Here is a 20,797-nt window from a genome sequence, read left to right on the forward strand (position 1 = left end):
AATCTCCTCTGAAGAGTGGCATCATGGGCTCCTCAAAACAACTGTCAAATGATCTAAAAACAAAGATTATTCAACATAGTTGTTCAGGGGAAGGATACAAAAAGCTTCTCAGAGATTTAACCTGTCAGTTTCCACTGTGAGGAACATAGTAAGAAAATGGAAGAACACAGGGACAGTTCTTGTTAAGGTCAGAAGTGGCAGGCCAAGAAAAACATCAGAAAGGCAGAGAAGAATAGTGAGATCAGTCAAGGACAATCCTCAGACCACCTCCAGAGAGCTGCAGCATCAACTTGCTGCAGATGGTGTCACTGTGCATCTGTCAACTATACAATGCACTTTGCACAAGGAGAAGCTGTATGGGAGAGTGATGCGAAAGAAGCCGTTTCGGCAAGTGACTCGCCCCCTGGGCCGTGGGGCACGCGGAACCGAGCAATAGGGGGACGATGGGAGTAGTAGTGGCAACCTGGTCCCGCGGCTCAGGGTGGTCAGACCAATGGTAGTCTGCTACGTGCTTTAGATAATGTCCGACTACGCCACCCGTGGATTGCGGCTATTAGGAACCGCCGCTGCAAGGCAGTCCGCTGGGGCTGATGATGTATGCAGCTGGGATGGTGTGACTCCCCACGGGAAGAGTGCGGCCCCAGGGCAGTGTAGGGGATGGTGGGAGTGATGGTGGTGAGAGTCCCAGTACCGGTAGTGCTGGAGGAGCGAAAGAGCACACAGACAACGTACTGCAGTCCAATGTCTTTTACTCACAGATCAGGTAGTCCAGGTCACTTCTATACAGGTAGTGACCGCCCGAGCCGTGCTGCGTCCACCAGGTGTGGGGCTCGGTCAACTCCCAGGCAGTTCAGGAGCATGGCACAGGACCCCCTTTAATCCTTTCTCTGGCCTGCCTCACCAGTGACCCACTTTTGTCCAGCTGCCGCGGACTTGTGCGGTTAAACGTGGGCCCCGTCCTCCGCTGTCCTATATGGTGCCTTCCTAGCAGGTTTGATGAGGTGTCGCACCAATAAATGATCACGACGACCGGTCTTTGGCTGAGGGTAGTTTCACCTCCACCAACTTGGGATCCGGTACCCTTAATCTGCCTGACCCTTCACCCTGGATTCTCGTGGGTTCTTAGGGTCCCTTCCACCTTCTTGTTCCTGAGCCCTTCAGTTTCTCTGGCTCTTCTCTTTCTTTCCTGTTGTGTCTTCTCCTCCTTCCCTTGGCCTCTTCTCCAGGCCCACTTCTCCTTCTCCTCTCAGGCTCCGGCCTCTTCTCTAGGCCTGCCTCTGGAGCAGCACTCAGCCTGAGCGGCTGCTCCCTGTCAGCTCTCCTCTCCTCACAGACTGAACTTCTTCTCTCAGAACTAAGATGGTGCCCACCTTTTATACCTCCCTCTGACCATGAGCCCAGGTGACCAGCAACCAATGAGCTCCTTCCTACGCTCAGGAACCAACCCCTATCTGCCCCTACAGCACTGGGTGTTCCACCCCCCTCCCCACTCCAGGCAGGGACATAGTCGGTCGTGCCTGCACTTCTGTCTAGTGGGAGCACCGTTGAGCTGTCCCTCGGAAATGGGGTGTGTGTGCTGTATGCAGCTAACTGAGCCCTGGTCCATACTCCATCCTTACCTGGGAGTGGAATATCACACCTCTGGAAGAGGAGCAATACCCCTGTAGCGGCCGAACCCTCGGGGCGCTACACAAGCACGCCACAAACAGAGTCGGCTGAGGTATGCAAAAGCACATTTGGAGAAGCCAATTTCTTTTTGGAAGAAGGTCCTCTGGATTGATGAAACCAAGATTGAGTTGTTTGGTCATACAAAAAGGCGTTATGCATGGCGACAAAAAAACACAGCATTCCAAGAAAAACACTTGCTACCCACAGTAAAATTTGGTGGAGGTTCCATCATGCTTTGGGGCTGTGTGGCCAATGCCGACACCGGGAATCTTGTTAAAGTTGAGGGACGCATGGATTCCACTCAGTATCATCAGATTCTTGACAATAATGTTCAAGAATCAGTGACAAAGTTGAAGTTACGCAGGGGATGGGTCTTTCAGCAAGACAATGATCCAAAACGCTGCTCCAAATCTACTCAGGCATTCATGCAGAGGAACAATTACAATGTTCTGGAATGGCCATCCCAGTCCCCAGACCTGAATATCATTGAACATCTGTGGGATCATTTGAAGAGGGCTGTCCATGCTCGGCGACCATCAAACTTAACTGAACTGGAATTGTTTTGTAAAGAGGAATGGTCAAAAATACCTTCATCCAGGATCCAGGAAATCATTAAAAGCTACAGGAAGCGACTAGAGGCTGTTATTTTTGCAAAAGGAGGATCTACTAAATATTAATGTCACTTTTCTGGTGAGGTGCCCATACTTATGCACCTGTCAAATTTTGTTTGAATGCAGATTGCACATTTTCTGTTAGTACAATAAACCTCATTTCAAGGCAGAAACATTACTGTGTCCAACAGTTATTACATAGATCAAACTCAAATAGCTGGTGCAAAAACATCAATTTTTATAAAACATTAAGCTTAAGATTAATAGGGGTGCCCAAACTTTTTCATATAACTGTATATAAATCCATGCAACTTGCAACCGGCATATATAGTGTGACCGTAAAAGAATGGTAAAAAATAAAAAATATATACTTACCTTCTGATGGCCCCCGGTGTCCTTGTCTCGGCTTGCCGGCAGCTCGCGGTACAATGAAGGACCTGCCAACGTCAACGGTCGCGTGATCCGTCACATGGCTAAATGACGTCACGGCAGGTCCTTTTCAGACCATCGCAAGCTGCCGGCAAGCCAGGACGCATCGGATAAAGACACCGGGGGCCATCAGAAGGTAAGTATAATATTTATTTTTTATTTTATTCTTTTTTTACAGGTTCTATGGTACCTGGGTCCGGAGGGTCTCCTCTTCTCCAAACCCGGGTACCATCCGCACATTGAAACACATGGATTCTGCATGTACAGATCCAGTGATGCGGATTCCATGCGTTCCAATGCAAGTCAATGGCGGCGAAAACGCCACGCTTTCGCAAAATAATTGGTAATGCTGCGGATTTTTCCGCAATGATAATCCGCAGTGGATATTTCCGCAGCATGTGCACAGCAGATGCGGATTATCATTGGGGAACATGGCAGGCCTTCTACCAAGCGATTTTTAAGTGTTTCTGCAGTGGAATTGCTGCTGCGGAAACTCTTAAAAAAAATCATAGTGGGCACACAGCCTAAAAAAAAATTATTATAATTAATATTGTGCCAAATTAATTTCACGTAAACTATCACATGATCTATCATAGGGGATCATGTGACATGTGATACATCAGGTGTGGGGTGGGGGGAGGGCCCGCGCCTTCTAAACTGCCCGGGGCCCTTGCTACTCTTAATCCACCCCTGATCAGTTGTTTCACACTATTTTGTTAAGTATATAATTCCACATGTGATAATTCATAGTTTTGATGCCTTCAGTGTGAATGTACAATTTTCATAGTCATGAAAATACAGAAAAATCTTTAAATGAGAAGGTGTGTCCAAACTTTTGGTCTGTACTGTACATTGGGCTCGTTGCTCGGGGTCGAGCACCCGAGCATTTTTAGTGTTCGCTCATCACTACTGGGCAACAATGGAAGCACATAAACAAAGGCTAAATACATGGATAGTCCGTGGAGAAGAATGATTGATTGATTCAGAAGAAAAGCATAAAGACAAAGTGATAATCCGTAATTTTTTCAAAAATTGGCACATTTCAGAATAGAAAAATATGCTTGGTATATATAGAATACGGAACAAGAATAAAGCCCGAAAATAAGGCATGTATAAGAATGTGTATAAAATGTTTATTAACACTATTCCATGGGCAAATTACAGATGCTGAAGTTCATATATACAAATGATAGATTGAATAACAAAAGACTGACCGTCACTTCCAAACAGAAAACTGGTGTGTACAGGTGCATACTTAGAGTAGCCATCGCTATACAAATAATACATTGATACATAAATAAAGCAAAAAGAAAACTAAATATATTCAGGTATGTAGAGTAGTGGGATGGGGAGAGAAAGAGAGAGGAAGATTGGATATTTGAAACCATGTTCTAGTATTAATTAAAAATTTAATGATCTAAACTAGTGATGGGCGAGCACTAAAATGCTCCGGTGCTGGATGCTCGGGTCGAGCACATTGGAATACTCGGGTGCTCAACCCGAGTAACGAGCCCAATGTAAGTCTATGGGAAACTCCAGCATTTTTCTAGCGGCCGCCCCCCCACCAGCAGTCTGCAGAGGACTAAAAATTGCCCAAATCGATGGGAGCAGTGCTCAAATGACATGGGAACAACATGGGGAAGACCCCTGGGAGCATCTCTGACCCCCAGGTCACTGCTGTCAACAACGTTGTCAGAGTATTACGCCACTTTTACGGGCTCACAATAAAACAAAATCAAAATGGATTTTCCTGGGAAAAATGTTAAGGAACATCCTTTCCAGGGTAATGACTTGTATATAAGGCAAAATAAATAACCAAAAACAAAAATACTCCTCCACACATTGGGCTATGTTCACACGTAGCTTTTTTAATGCGTTTTTGCACTTTTGCATTGCTTTCAACCAAGGCAAATGCATTCACCGGGAAATGTCATTTTAGCATTTTACTACCTTATCTGGCCATGTGGTGTGTGACACATCATCAGACACATCCTGTTTCATTTATGATGGAGGGACTCTGAAAGTCACAAACACTATTTTTACAGGGCCATCAGGTGGCCCTTACTATTCTTAAAGGGCCAGCAGTCGCCTATGCTTTGTTGTTCCCATTATTAAAGAGTGGTCTCCTATACTGTTATTGTGTATGCAGTGACTGCAAAGGCTGCCAAAAATTTGGACACACCCCAATACCCCGTTGAACAGACTTAGAGGAGGGACTCAGTAAAAAAATGTTCATGTTATAAAGAAGTGGGTCTCCTATAGTGGTAATGCCCATGCAATGACTACAAGGGCTGCCAAAATTTGGGAAAAACCCCAATAACAATTTAAAGACACATAGATGTGGGCCACAGTAATGATATGTTCCCATTAAAAAAGGAGTGGGTCTCTCATACTGTTATTGCTTATAACGGTATGCCAAAAATTTGGAGGAACTTTAATGCCCCTTGCAAGAGACGTAGAGGTCGGAGAGCCTCCTGAAACAGTGTTCCCATTATTAGGAAGTGGGTCTCCCATACTGTTTGCCTATGTAGTGAATGCAACAGCTGGCAAAAATTTGGAGGAACTCCAATGTCCCTTGCAAGAGAGGTAGAGGTCGGAGGGCTTCCGCCTCCTGAAAACAATGTTCCCATTATTAGGAAGTGGGTCTCCCATACTGTTTGCCTATGCAGTGAATGCAACGACTGCCAAAAATTTGGAGGAACTCCAATGTCCCTTGCAAGAGACGTAGATATGGTGATATGGTAGATATTGTGGTGATATGGTGGTGGAGGATGAGGAGAAGGAGGAGGACAAGAGCAAATAGACAAAATCAGGAAGCATATACCCGTGCCTGGCTGTGAAGACAGATGTGAATGCGAATAGAGTTAGACCTCCCAAAAAAATACACTGTATTTGAGTTTATGCTACGCTGCTATCATCCGGTGCTGTTGAGAAGTCTGGCCCAATCCAGCCCTTGTTCATTTTTATAAGAGTCAGCCTGTCAGTATTTTCAGTTAACAGGCGGATGCGCCTATCGGTTATAATTCCACCAGCGGCACTAAAAACCCGCTCTGCCAAAATGCTAGCGGCAGGGCAGGCTAGGACCTCCAAGGCGTAGAGAGCCAGTTCATGCCTAGTGACCAGCTTGGATACCCAATAATTATAACGCACAGAGTAATCACGGAGGACGGCTTTAGGGCCTGTGCGATGGGAGAGTCTGAGAAAACTGTCCCAGAACTTTAACAGTGTTCCCCTGCCTCTGCTGGATTGCATTTGTGTCTCTCTCGCCTGTAGTCCTTGGTTGTCCAACGAACTGTGACCTCTGTCGCCAGCATTTTCAGATGGGAATTTTTTTAATAATTCCGCAACAAGAACATTCTGGTACTGCCCCATTTTATTAGGCCTGTCCGGCAAGGGAATAAGAGACATAAAGTTCTCCTTGTAGCTTGTAATGTTGGTCTAAAAGTGTCACCAACCAGTAATGACTGTCACCCAAAATTTGGACAACTCGAGGGTCATGGGAAAGGCAGCGTAACAAACTCAGCCATATGTGCCATACTGCAAAGAGGCAAGACTTCCGTGTCCTCACCAAGAGAACGACTGACCATGCTCTCCTCCTCCTCTTCCTCCTCCTCCCTGTCCTCAGGCCATTCATGCTGAACAGACGGTATGACAGTTGTGCAGGTAGTACCATCTATAGCACAGGAAACTAGCTCCTGTTCTTCCTCCTCCTCCTCTTCCTGATTGTCACCCAATCCACGTTGGGATGAGATGAGGCTGGGCTGTATGGAATCACCCTGTATGGTTCCTTGCTCCATCTCATCGTGTTTTGCCTGCAATGTATCCTCTTTAATTGTGAGCAGAGAGCATTTTAGAAGACAGAGAAGGGGGATGGTGATGCTAATTATGGCGTCATCGTCGCTCACCATCTGGATGGACTCCTAAAAGGTTTGGAGTATGGTACAGATGTCTGGCATCCATGTCCACTCCTGAAGTCTTATGTGTGGAGTCTGACCTGAATACCGACAGTCATGTTGATGCTAGTAGTCAACAACTGCCCTTTTCTGCTCACAAATCCTTCTAAACATCTGCATTATAGAGTTCCAACGCGTGGGGACATTGCACACCAGTCGGTGAGCTGGAAGCTGCAAATGCTGCTGAAGCATGGCAAGGGCGGCGGAAGCTGTAGCTAACTTTCTAAAATGGGCACACAGGCGGTGTACTTTGACAAGCAGATGCGACAGATCTGGCTAGGTTTTGAGAAACCACTGAACCACGAGTTTAAGCACATGGGTCAGACATGGTAAGTGTGTGAGCTCGTCTCACTTCAGAGCCACCACCAGGTTCCGGCCATTGTCACACACGACCATGCCTGGCTGTAGGGTCAGTGGTGTCAGCCACAGATCTGCCTGCTCTTTCAGAGCTGTCCACAACTCTTCAGCGGTGTGCGATTTGTCACCTAAGCATATTAGCTGCAGCACAGCCTGTTGCCGCTTGGCTGGAGCAGTACTGCAGTGCTTCCAGCTTCTGACTGATGTGGTCATTTTGGAAATGCAGGCTGAAAAGCAGAAGGAGGAGGTGCAGGAGCTGTAGAATGTGGGGGCAACCCTGATTGATCCAGGGCCCGCAATCCTCGATGTCGGGAGGACATGTTCCGTCCCAAAGTCCGACTGGGTCCCTGCTTCCACTATATTAACCCAGTGTGCGGTCAATGAGATGCACCATCCCTGCCCACAAGCACTTGTCCACGTGTCCGTGGTTAGGTGGACTTTCCCAGTAACTGCGTTGTTGAGGGCACGGCTAATGTTGTGGGGCACGTGCTCGTGTAATGCGGGGACGGCACATCAGGAGAAATAGCGGCGGCTGGGGACTGAGTACCAAGGGACGGCCGGCCATCAGGTTGCGGAAAGCTTCCATCTCCACGAGCCTAAAAGGCAACATTTTGAGCGCAAGCAATCGCAAAATTTGTGAATTTAGTAGTGTGGCTTGTGGGGCATTGGCTGTGCATTTGCGATGGCGTTCCAAGGACTGGGGTAGGGACAACTGAACGCTGCGCTGGGACAAGGACGTGGATGTGCTTACTGATGGTGCTAGTTGAGAGTGTGCAACGACAGGTGCAGGGCAGGTGGCATCTTTGCATGCACCATGGACAGGGGATTGGCTTGCATGCACAACAGCGGAAGAAGCAATGGTGCCACCCGCAGACACTGTTCCTGGACCCTGGGGTTCGGCCCACAAACTCGGGCGCTTTGCTGCCATGTTCCTGATAATACTGGTGGTGGCCAGGCTGGTCGTTTTGCCACCCCTGCTGATGCTGGCCTGGCAGGTGGTGCAAATGGCCTTTTTGGGGTTATCGGCAGAGTCTTTAAAAAACAACCAGACTTGGGAAGCCCTAACAGTTGTACTGGCAACTTCCTTCGTGTTGGTGTTATGGGGAACGGTTGCCTGCCTTCTTTCTGCGGCCACCACACTGCTTCTTCCTACCAGTTGGGGTGCTCTGCCTCCCTCCCCCTGTGTGCTGCTGTCCTCGCTCTGCATGTCCTCCTGCCAGGTTGGGTCAGTTACGATATCATCCATCACCTCATCTTCCACTTCCGCACTCTGGTCCTCCTCCTGACTTTCTGGCAATTGTGTCTCATCATCGTCCACCTCTTGGGACACTTTCCCACCGTCGCCTTCGTGTGACCGTGGCTGCTCAAATATTTGGGCATCGTTACATGCGATCTCCTCTTGCCTCGCTTCAAGTGGACCGGGCGAGAGGCTCGAATCTATGAATGGGAAAGTGTACTGCTCTTCGGAGTGTCCAAGTGTGGGATCAGTTGTCTCTGGGCACTCGGAATGGTGGGAGGAAGGAGGAATATGCGGTCCAGACTGACAGATACTGAGACTTGACCGTGTGGAAGACAAGGTGGTGGTGGTGTTGGCTAAGTGGCTGGAAGCATTATCTGCTATCCAACCAATAACCTTTTGACAATGCTCTGTGTTCAATAGATTTGTTCTGCGGTCCCCTATTAATTGGGACAGGAAGGTCGAGCGAGAAGATGTGGGTGTTTGTTGTGGCACAATTTCAGCTTGCCCATGGCCTCAGCCTCTGCATGCACAATCATCACCATCATGTCTAGTTCCCCGTCCCTTGCCACGTTCCTTGCCCATTTTAAATGGAGAACAATATCTTCCACGCTCACAACAAATAACTGAATTTGGAGCGAACTTATCTGTGTGACGGACAAACCACAGTTTTAAATACCTAGACTGTAGGTAACTATTTTGAACAGCAATCTGGTGTCAATTGCTTCACTGACACACTGCAACAAATTTTTTATGGAGGCCAGAAATGGCAGTATTTTCTGAAAACGTATATGTGATCCGTGTGACGGAGAAAACACAGTTTTAAATAGCTGGATTTTTAGCGCTGTAATATGGAAAGGACCTGGCTGTATTCTTCAGTGCCAACAAGAAAATGGCGCAGATAAACGGTGTTCTCTGGATTGCTTTTTAAGCAAATAATGAGGATTAAGATCCAAACAAAAGTATTCCTGGCCCCTGAGACCTGGGCCTATGTATAGAAATATCTAACAGCAGCAGAAGGCAGAATTGGAATGGAGCCTCTTGTGCTATGTGCACTGCAGTCTGCTATATACACTGCCTGCCTGCCTACAGTTATATGAAAAAGTTTGGGCACCCCTATTAATCTTAAGCCTAATGTTTTATAAAAATTGGTGTTTTTGCAACAGCTATTTCAGTTTGATATATGTAATAACTGTTGGACACAGTAATGTTTCTGCCTTGAAATGAGGTTTATTGTACCAACAGAAAATGTGCAATCTGCATTCAAACAAAATTTGACAGGTGCATAAGTATGGGCACCCTTATCATTTTCTTGTTTTAAATACTCCTACCTTCTTTTTACTGACTTACTAAAGCACTTTTTTTGGTTTTGTAACCTCATTGAGCTTTGAACTTCATAGCCAGGTGTATGCAATCATGAGAAAAGCTACTTAAAGTGGCCACTTGCAAGTTGTTCTCCTGTTTGAATCTCCTCTGAAGAGTGGCATCATGGGCTCCTCAAAACAACTGTCAAATGATCTGAAAACAAAGATTATTCAACATAGTTGTTCAGGGGAAGGATACAAAAAGCTGTCTCAGAGATTTAACCTGTCAGTTTCCACTGTGAGGAACATAGTAAGGAAATGGAAGAACACAGGGACAGTTCTTGTTAAGGCCAGAAGTGGCAGGCCAAGAAAAACATCAGAAAGGCAGAGAAGAAGAATAGTGAGATCAGTCAAGGACAATCCTCAGACCACCTGCAGAGAGCTGCAGCATCAACTTGCTGCAGATGGTGTCACTGTGCATCGGTCAACTATACAACGCACTTTGCACAAGGAGAAGCTGTATGGGAGAGTGATGCGAAAGAAGCCGTTTCTGCAAGCACGCCACAAACAGAGTCGGCTGAGGTATGTAAAAGCACATTTGGAGAAGCCAATTTCTTTTTGGAAGAAGGTCCTGTGGACTGATGAAACCAAGATTGAGTTGTTTGGTCATACAAAAAGGCATTATGCATGGCGGCAAAAAAACACAGCATTCCAAGAAAAACACTTGCTACCCACAGTAAAATTTGGTGGAGGTTCCATCATGCTTCGGGGCTGTGTGGCCAATGCCGACACCGGGAATCTTGTTAAAGTTGAGGGACGCTTGGATTCCACTCAGTATCAGCAGATTCTTGACAATAATGTTCAAGAATCAGTGACAAAGTTGAAGTTACGCAGGGGATGGATCTTTCAGCAAGACAATGATCCAAAACACCGCTCCAAATCTACTCATGCATTCATGCAGAGGAACAATTACAATGTTCTGGAATGGTCATCCCAGTCCCCAGACCTGAATATCATAGAACATCTGTGGGATCATTTGAAGAGGGCTGTCCATGCTCGGTGACCATCAAACTTAACTGAACTGGAATTGTTTTGTAAAGAGGAATGGTCAAAAATACCTTCATCCAGGATCCAGGAAATCATTAAAAGCTACAGGAAGCGACTAGAGGCTGTTATTTTTGCAAAAGGAGGATCTACTAAATATTAATGTCACTTTTCTGGTGAGGTGCCCATACTTATGCACCTGTCAAATTTTGTTTGAATGCAGATTGCACATTTTCTGTTAGTACAATAAACCTCATTTCAAGGCAGAAACATTACTGTGTCCAACAGTTATTACATAGATCAAACTGAAATAGCTGCTGCAAAAACACCAATTTTTATAAAACATTAAGCTTAAGATTAATAGGGGTGCCCAAACTTTTTCATATAACTGTATATACACTGCCTGCCTGATATCTCTGCAGATGGATTAGTCCTTAGAAGGACTGTTTGTTGAGATGGATATGTTTCTCTAATATAGTCTGTACACATACACTAACTAGAAACAAGCAAATCTCTCCCTATCTCAGCAGCAGCTCTCCCTACACTGTCTGATTCCGGAGTGACTGTGACGAACATGGCGGCGCCAGGTCTGATATAGACCTGATGATGCTGTGCGGCCAGCCAATCACTGTAATGCCACAACCAACATGGCTACGGCATTACAGTGAGTGGCAGGAAATCCCTGCATGTTCATTGGCTCTCTAAAGAGCGCCAAACATGCAGGGCGGAGACCCGAACTCCCGCCGAGCAACCCCAGAAATACTCGCCGAGCGCGTCGAGCAGTGAGATGCTCGGGCAGCACCGAGCAGTAGCGAACATGCTCGCTCATCACTAAAAATCACCTAGGCAGGGCAACGATGCAACAATATTTTATTCCTCATATCTATGGTAATACAGCAGTTCTAGGTAAATGTCTAAAATACAATTGTCTTAGTCCACAGGATCCCCTTCCCACGACGGTAGTTCCACTGACTTTGTGCCAGTATAGTCTGTAGTAACAGTCCCCAAACCTCCAGACAACAGGTAAAACGATAGAAGCACAGGTATCCAGTAGCAACAATCCTTTAAGAAAGTTTGAACACATAACATACACAAACCACTATAACCCACAGTTCACACCGAGACCATGTACTTGACATTTGCATTGTTCAGCCCCTGGAACATTAGTAATCGACATTAGCCCATTCCTTAGGGACCTACCATCTGTCAATATCACTGACTTCGTCAGGTCACCTTTCTGGGTCGTAACCTTGTCAGACCTCCCCTGCTCCCAGCGGTCAGTCGTAACCTTGTCAGGTCTCCCCCGCTCCCAGCGGTCAGTCATACAGCAGTGTGACTCACATGCTCTGATATCTAAGGTCCGGTTAGACTCCGTACTGTCCTGTACTCTATTGAGTCGTTTGTATGGGCCTCTCAAACCTGAGTTACTGGAGGTCTCACTACCTCTAAACCCACGCCCTCTACTCTCAGGACATCTTGAAAGGTCCCTAACTCCAGCTGTAGCTGTTCTGTTATTTAGGGGGCCCTTTCTCTATCTGGTCTCACAATTTCTAGATGGCTGCCATCTTTTGCTGCTCAGATGATGCTGTCTATCCACTCGCAGTCTAGCGAGATTCAACTGTTCTACCTCTCGCAGGTAGGTCACTCGGTACTCCATCAGCATGCTCATATATGCAAGATTTTCTTCCGTTCCTACAGTGGAGAATGACACCATACCGTCTTCATCTGGTATCCAGTCCTGACGATCACGTGGACTGCTTACTTTTACCACACCAGACTTCTTGACCATTATCTGCATGGCTCGGCCATTTCTCCCAACGAGCTTTCTCACCAGAACATGAGGCACCCGGATGACCTCTTCCCGCAGACTGAGCTTTTCTCATAAGCTCCAGTTGTCTAACTGCTTGTTCCGTCTTCAACCGGAGAACCCGCTTCGTGCGAATACATCGCCAGTGCATGTCACTTAGGATCGCCACCCTCTTCACTGTGACTTCGGTCATGGACAGAACCACCAGCTGTTTAGCTTCTGAGGTCAAGTACACCTTACAGGCTCCCACGGCCTTCTTAACTCCTCATGTACGGACTCACTGGTGCATTCTTCCCTCAAATCCTCGGGTACATCTACGAGGCACTTGTACCGAGACGTTTCTGTCTCACCAGTGGTCTCCAAACGATCATCTAGCTCAGGTTTCAGGGACAACTGACTTTCAGCTTCTTCACCCTGTATGCTTCCCCTGAGCTGACTCACAGCTACAAATTCACGAATTTCCGTCCTGACTACTTCCATTTCATATTTATCTTCCGTTAACCCTCTCTTAGCTCTCCTCAGGTCCACCTTCTCATGGTATAAGGGAGTGAGTGCAACGTGTTTGCCCTTTTCCTTCTCCAAGGAGGCCTCGCTCACTGAGTGATACTTTGTCAGGCGACTTTTGAACCCCGAAAACTTCTTCCTCTAGCTCCGCCACTCGCCTCTCAGCGGCCCGTCTCTGAAGCTCTTCCTGCTTCAATTGTTCCTTTAACAGTAGAGTTCTCTCAGACCTCTCTGTTTCCAATGCGGCCGCTCGGCTCTCGACAGCCATTCTCTGAAGCTTCTCTGGCTTCCAATGGGTTTGTAGTGACTCCTTGAGCTCCTTGATCTCGGCTCCTACATCCACCGAATCATCCGAGCTCACATCACTCAAGGAGGTATCTGCTTCATACCTCCCATCACCAGCGGCCAACTCCTGGCCCTGGTCTGTGGCTTCTCCGATGGACTCCTCCATCTTTTCCGGTTCAGCTTCCATCTTGCTGAGCCTTTCCTTAAGGCACGACTCTGCCCTCTGGAGATTATCACAGAAAGTCTGCAGCTCCTTCACCTGAGCTTCCAGACCTAAGGTCTTTCTGCGGAGTTCACCATTTTCACCACGGGTGTCTTGCAGAGTGGTCTCAACCACTTGGCGCATGTGTTCTGCATCCGCCTTACCCTCCTCTAGTTTTTCTTTAACCTTGAGGAGATCCTCATAATCTCTCTTAATCTGTTGCAGTTCCTCACTGAACTTTTCATGCCTCTTTTCTGCCTCATGGTCGTGACCAGACACTTCAACTTTTATTGCCTCTTTCAGGGTGGATAGCTCCCGGTCTCGCTGGTACAGAGAGTCCACCAGCCGCTCCTTCTCCTGCATTAGAGGCTTTACTTGGTCCTGGAATTGCTGCAGCTCCCTCATGAGTTCACCATATTCCTTCTTGGAGTCACACAGCTCCCGGTTGAACTGTTCGCGCAATCGTTCTAGGTTTTGTTCATGCCCAGAAGTTTCATCCTGCAGCGCCTCTTTGAGGGCAGACAGCTCTAACTGTACCAGAGAGAAGCGACCTTTCACCTCGCACAACTCATCTTCACACTTCGCTTTGTCAATCTCTAATTGAAGAACCTCCTCCTTGATTTTGTAGAACGCTTCCTTCCATTAGTTAACCTCCTCGACGCTTCCCTCCAGGTCTCGCTGCCAGTTCCTCACAACCTGGTATATTTTCTGCCGTTCAGACTCCAGGTTCAGCTAGTTTGAGGACACGTCCTCCAGGTTTTCCCATAGTTGCTGCACGTCACTCTGACACTGCTGCCTGATCGGCTCCAGCTCTTGGTCATGACTGGCCGCCTCCTCTTTCAGGGCTGTCAGATCCTGATCCTTCTGTCTCAGTACCGTACCGGAGGTTGCTACTGGCAACGTCACCTCCTCTTCTGCCTCTAAAGGAGGATCCACACTTGAAACAAAGGCACATAGAACTACATTTTCTTTATTTTCACTTGCAGCAAAGACTACAGGACCAACCTTTTTGTGGCCCTTTCGCCGTCGACGACGAGAGGGGGACTCTCTCCCCTCGTCTAGCCCCTCCTGACTGACCTCTCTTTTACTTTTGTAGTGTCACCGTCAGTTGTGGGGTCTGCGTCACTCCCTATGGTGTCGTGGACCAACAAGTCACCTCCCACCTTGACGTCACCCCCTTCTACTGGAGCTACTCCATTATCAACGGTCACATTGTCATTTTTAGGCGGTACCAACCCACCACCAGTAAATTTTTTTGATTTTATATATTCCACGCTGTTTTGAACAACCACCCCTTTTTTAGACTCCGCCCCCTTTTTAACAACCACACCGGTAGGGGAATTTTTACAAGAAAAATCAACAATAGTCTTAGGACTCAGTTCACAACAGCTCTTACCACCTCCCTGGGCACTCTAGGACAACAATGGCGCCCCCGGAGAGTTCACAGAATGGTCCACTGCCGCCATTCTATACGGTGCCCACCGCTCCTGCAGTTCCTGCACCATGTCCTGTAAACGTTTCCCAAATACCTGCTCCGGTCCCAACCGGCACCTTAAACGCTCAATAGCTTCATTCACTTTTGCTGCTCTGTTCACAGCCATCGCGGTACACTATTCACTTCACCGCTTTCCCCGGAAAAATTTTCGTGGCCCCGCCGAGCCACAGCAAACCAGGTTTGAGTGCGAGGACAATTTTCGTAACCCCTGCCAAGTTACCACAAGATGCTTTAATCTTCGTGACCCCACTGAGCCACAGCAAAACCGGATTTGAGTGCGACGACAATCTTCGCAACCCCACCAAGTTGCAGCCAGATGCTTTGATCTTCGTGACCCCGCCGAGCCACAGCAAGATGCTTTATCCACACTCGTCGTCCTGTGCCGTTGCCCCTAACAACCGGGCTGCAGTTGCCCCTAGCAACCGGACTGCAGTTGCCCGCATTCTCGAGCCACATGTAAGTCATCATACTGGGGGATACTCGCTGCACCGGGTAAATTAAGCACACCAGCAATGTCTTTTCAGTATTTCAGAATGCAGCAGTTTATTATTTTATCATAAACCGCAGTTCACACATATAATGTCCACGAGCCCCAAGTGGCAGACAGGCCCACTTGGCTCCAGGTTACAGCCTTCAGCAAGGTAATAATATAGCAATGTCCATATCAACGTCCATATAACGCAGTGTATTACCTTTGCCGGGTTTTTAGCTGCTTCAGTCCATTTTGTTTGCCACCACTGTGGCTTTGCGGCTTCCCAGATGGTGGTCTCTAGCCGTCGCTCCCTCTAAGGCTACTGGTATGACTTTCACTTTTGACATCCAGCCTGCGCCTTTCAGGACTCTTCACCAAGCCGGCTTTCCCTGCAAGGCCACTAGCATCCACACACAGGATCCAGGCTCGACCTTTCAGTCTGCCAGGCTTCACTCGGCCTCACTAGGCATCACACGAAGGGTGTCCCACACACGGGGAACAGGCCTCACGCCTATCACACTGTCTCAAGACTACCAGGGTTTATATATCCTGTAGCACACACACACATACACAGACATGACCTTAGCTGATGTCACAGTCATGTGTTCAGACCTCCTGTGTGCAAAAGGACCTGTGTGATGTCACAGTCATGTGACCAGTCAGCTGATGGGGAGGTACCTGGTCGGCCAAAACATACCCTGGACCATACAGTAATGCCAAGCAAGGCGCTGCATTACAGGGGTTAGTGTTATTTTTTATTAGATATTTCAAAGTTAGATATCTATCACATAGCTATCTATGTGATAGAATAAATCAATATGTGATACAAATCGATACATAGATAGATATAAGATAGCTATATAGAATAGACAGATTGTATTTCTTTTTTTTTTTAAACGTAATTTGTCTCTGAAAAGCTCATAGCAAGTTTCTTTGGTACAAATATTTTGTTACTGTATTTATTTTCCACAATAAAAGAGACATCTCTACGAGCCTCTTTTAGGCTGTGTGCCCACAATGCGTTTTTTAAGCGTTTCCGCAGCGGCAAAAACGCTGCAGAAATGCTTAAAAATCGCTTGGTAGAAGGTCTGCCATGTTCCCCAATGATAATCCGCATCTGCTGTGCACATGCTGCGGAAATTTCCGCTGCGGATTATCATTGTGGAAAAATCCGCAGCACTACCAATTATTTTGCGAAAGCGCTGCGTTTTTGCCAACATTGACTTGCATTAGAACGCATGGAATCCGCATCACTGCATCTGTACTTGCATAATTGGCTCGTTCTAATGTGCGGATGGTACCCGGGTGTAGAGGAGAGGAGAGTCTCCTCCGGACCCGGGTACCATTGAAAAATGTAAAAAAAATAAAAAATAAAGATTATATTCACCTTCCGACGGCCCCTGGACTCCTTCTCTTTGCTTGCCGACAGATCGTGCAGGACTGAAGGACCTGCGCTGACGTCATAGTCCTGTGACGGCAGGTCCTTCAGTACAGTGTACCGCGATCTGCCGTCAGCGAGCACAGCAGCGCAGCAAGACTCCGGGGGCCATCAGAAGGTAAGTATAGGTTTATTTTTTATTTTTTGACACTCTCTCGGGTCACACTATATATGCCGGTTGCATGGATTTATATAGTGTGACCAAGTTGTCAAGCACTTTCCAAGTGATGCTAAAATCGCTTGTCAACCCACATGCGGAAATGCAAGTGAAGAACGCTTCACATCCGCAAGTCCCTGGCAGGAAAAACGCATGCACAATCCACATGTACAATCCGCACGTACAATCCGCACGGACAATCCGCACGGACAATCCGCGCGCACAATCCGCGCGCACAACCCGCGCGCACAGCCCACGCGGACAACCCGCGCGCACAACCCGCGCGCACAACCCGCGCGCACAGCCCGCGCGCACAACCCGCGCGCACAACCCGCGCGCACAATCCGCACGCACAGTCCGCACGCACAATCCGCACGCACAGTCCGCACGCACAATCCGCACGCACAGTCCGCACGCACAATCCGCATGAGTTTTTTTCTGCCAGGGAGAAGCAGAAAGCTCAGGAAAAAATCCTGAGCATTTCTGCATCGTGGGCACATAGCCCTACAGGGAAAACATCCAGTGAGAAGTCACTGGCAGCGCTAGGACCCAGCAGCTCTGTGTCAGGCAGACACCCAGTGATCATGTGACCAGTGGATTTATGCCATCACTTCTGCTAAGCACATGAAGCTCATTGAGATCTATGTGGCTGCGGTAATAAACTGCTTCTGTCCTTGAGAGGGGCACTGCGGTTCCTGGTAGTGCTGGAAAGTGCTGCACACAGGAGTCGGCTCATCTGTATGGCACTGCGCAGCGTCAGCTCAGCAGATAAGTGCTCATGCTGCGCAGTGCTACACTGATGATGGTATGGCTGGACGTTTGGCTGACTGCTAGGACAGAAACACAAATCCGGGACTATCCCGCTAGATCCGAGACATTTGGGAACTATACACTTTTGCTCTTGATAAACAGTACTGGGTCGTGAGTGGAAATATTACTTGTTATCTTGTTTTCTAACACTAGAAAAAAATAAACAGCTTGTGAAGCCCCTTCAGGTTTTGGGCCCCAGGGACATTGCGGAGCCACCATTCAGAACTGTTGTATATTACATGGGGGCTCAGACTGGTCACTCTAACCCTGTCCATGAAGCAAGCAGATTTTCCTGTCGGAGGGCACTGTGGATCTGGCTCACCTGTTCTGGTTGGAAAGATGTCTTCATTGTTGATCAGCGTCTCTATCCAGTCCATTAGCAAGTTCATATAAATCGGAGCAGATACCTTTGTGGGCTTCTTGTACTTGAGCTCATCCTGCCACCTGTATTCATACTTGTGACCTCCAGACATGATGGGACAACTGCTCTCTGTGCAGAACTCAGACATTGTCCCATAAATCAGGTTGATCCTGTTAAAGAAGTCAACAACGTGCACGGCTATCCAGTCATTGATGTTCTCCCCAGGAGGAAGCTGCACCACACTCCTCAGATCCAGGCCAGATTTCAGGGAGGCCTGAGCCTTTTTATAAAGCTCAAAGCGTTGGGTTCCGGGCTCGAACCTCTTCCTTGGACGGAACGTTCTGTCTTTATTAAAGACCTGGGTGAGGCACAATGCCATGGTGACCAGACCACACCACAATGCCAGTCACAGGCTGAAGGACAGCAGTCCTAAGAGAAGAATAATGGAGAAAGTTATGGTATGTTCCCAGACTTTACATCACCATCATAACAGTGGAAGACTCTCACGAAACACATCTAGTGACTTCATGGGTTAGAAATCGCCTATTAACCAGTTGTAACGCTGTCAGGAGGGAGCAGGGCTTTACCCTTTCTGACAGTCCAGCATGCTCGCTCTGTGGACATGTTGCTTTTCTCCTACACAATAATGGTCCTTATGCATAGGAATTCAAAAAGAAAGTCGAGCGCCAATCAACACTATAAGTAACTGAAAGCCATGCCCAAAACATGCCGTAAAACCATTGTGAAATCTAATGAGGAGGTCACCGCTGGTCACTCCACATTCTGTCGCTGGGTACAACATATAAACTCAACGTACACAAGAAACGTCCAGACAATATCCAGAAACTTCAAAGCCCCTCTACCCTGTGTGAAGGAGTGTACAGGTCCTTGCCTTTAAACTAGCTCAGAGGTTTAGGGGGTCTTTGAAACCTTCAACTCCAGACAGTGTTTTTCCCTCATGTCACTATTACCCCCAGATATTGCACAAGATGGAGTCAGTGACATCACAGGACTTCTCTAGTGTCATTATGACCCCACATCCTAAAAAGCAGCTTCTGAAGATGGGGTCAGTGACAGCTCAGGTGTCTCCTTCCCCAGTGTTAACGCTTAGGTCACTATTACCCCTGTATTTTACACAACTTCTGAAGATGGGGTCAGTGACATCTCAGCCGTCTCCTCATTCAGTGTTACCCATCATTGTTACCCCCAGATATTACACTAGAGCTTTTTGTGAGAACCGAACCAACTTTTTACATCTGTGATCACCCCCTTCCCTCACTACCTGAGAGGACAGAGCAGCTGGTCCTGTTTGAAGCTCCACAATCCTTCGAGCTCTAGTGACTGAGAAGCTCCAAAAGTGAGTACACCCGGAACACACACACTTGGCTCTGCTCCTCCAGTGATGTCACATCCTGACTGTGTCTCCAAGTGCACGATTGTTCTTGTAAGAATTTGTATGTGTGAGTCAGAAGCATCCTGCTGAACTAGACACCATCACACACCACCTACACTGCGCACAACACGCTAGACACCTGCTCACTGTACACACTACATTGTGTACACACCACTAGCTGCACACATTGCTCAATGTTCAGTCTGAACAATGCACAAGCTACATATTACATATAACTGTAGAAGAAAAGAAACACATGGACTGCACAGCCAAAAATCATACATTGATCTACTGCAGCTAGGCAAAAGTTTACAAAGATGAACATGGTGGTCTAAGTAGAACATTAGGGTCAGACTGTATGAAGCCACTACCACGTCACGGTGAACCTACAAGATGCAGTGCCATTCACCAACCACCACCAGAGCAACAGTGCACCAGCAGGGGGAGCGACCCGGTGCCCCACCGCACCCGTGCTGCAAGGCAGGGTCCCCACAGCTCCAGGCCACCCCACAGGCACAACACCACAGCAGCAATCGCCGCCACAAAGCACCAATACCAAGTGAAAGGAGCTAAAAAAAACCCCTCACCTTACATATACTCTCAGACTGTGAGCATAGAGCAAACATAGGCGGGACCCCTCTTGGTGTCTTCTGCTAATTTAAAAACACCTGGGTCAAATGGGAGAAGTGCTGATCCAAGTAAAAAAAGATTGGACAGTGTGGCATATGCTATATTTTTTTGCTTTACTTGGACCAGCGCTCCACCAATTTGACCCAGGTGTTTTAAATTAGCAGGAAACTACAGGAGGGGTACCGCCTATTTTTGCTCTGAGCTCACTGTCTGAGAACATGTGAAAAGTGAGTCTTTTATATCCATTCACTTGCTGCTGGTGCTGTGATGGAATGCCTGTGTGGCTGCCCGGCCAGGAGCCATGGGGGCTTTGTCTTGCAGCATGGGTGGTGTGGGGCACCGAGTTGCTCCACCTGCTTGTGCGCCGTCGCAGTGCCGGTGGTTGGTGCACTGAGCCATACCTTTTAGACTGGAGACCTATTGAGATATTCACCGTGACGTGGTAGTGGGCTTCATTCAGTCTGATCAGAATATTTAACTAAGATCCTCATGTTCGGTTTTGTAAATTTTTTCTTAGCAAATTTAGATTAATGTATGATTTTTGGATGTGCAGTCCATGTCTTTTTTCTACACTTATGTCTACATGTTATACACCACACAGTGCTCATTACACACTGTACACACCACTAACGTGTACAAA

At 47.5% G+C, this 20,797-nt stretch overlaps 1 protein-coding gene across 1 annotated transcript in view; it reads right to left on the bottom strand.

Annotated features, from left to right (window-relative positions):
• Positions 1–19,552, bottom strand: part of MOB3C (MOB kinase activator 3C) — an 87,602-nt gene extending 68,050 nt beyond the window's left edge. The window contains exons 1-2 of the mRNA XM_073644058.1: positions 19,417–19,552; positions 18,096–18,563 (exon numbers count right to left, since the gene is read on the bottom strand). Coding sequence (XP_073500159.1) covers positions 18,096–18,513 — 418 coding nt within the window. The 5' untranslated portion in view covers positions 18,514–18,563; positions 19,417–19,552. The remainder of the gene's footprint in view (positions 1–18,095; positions 18,564–19,416) is intronic.
• Positions 19,553–20,797: the final 1,245 nt, after the last annotated feature.

The sequence above is a fragment of the Phyllobates terribilis genome, unplaced genomic scaffold, assembly GCF_046119375.1.
Source record: "Phyllobates terribilis strain yellow unplaced genomic scaffold, ASM4611937v1 Scaffold_8__6_contigs__length_399053987, whole genome shotgun sequence".
Lineage (NCBI taxonomy): Eukaryota > Metazoa > Chordata > Amphibia > Anura > Dendrobatidae > Phyllobates > Phyllobates terribilis.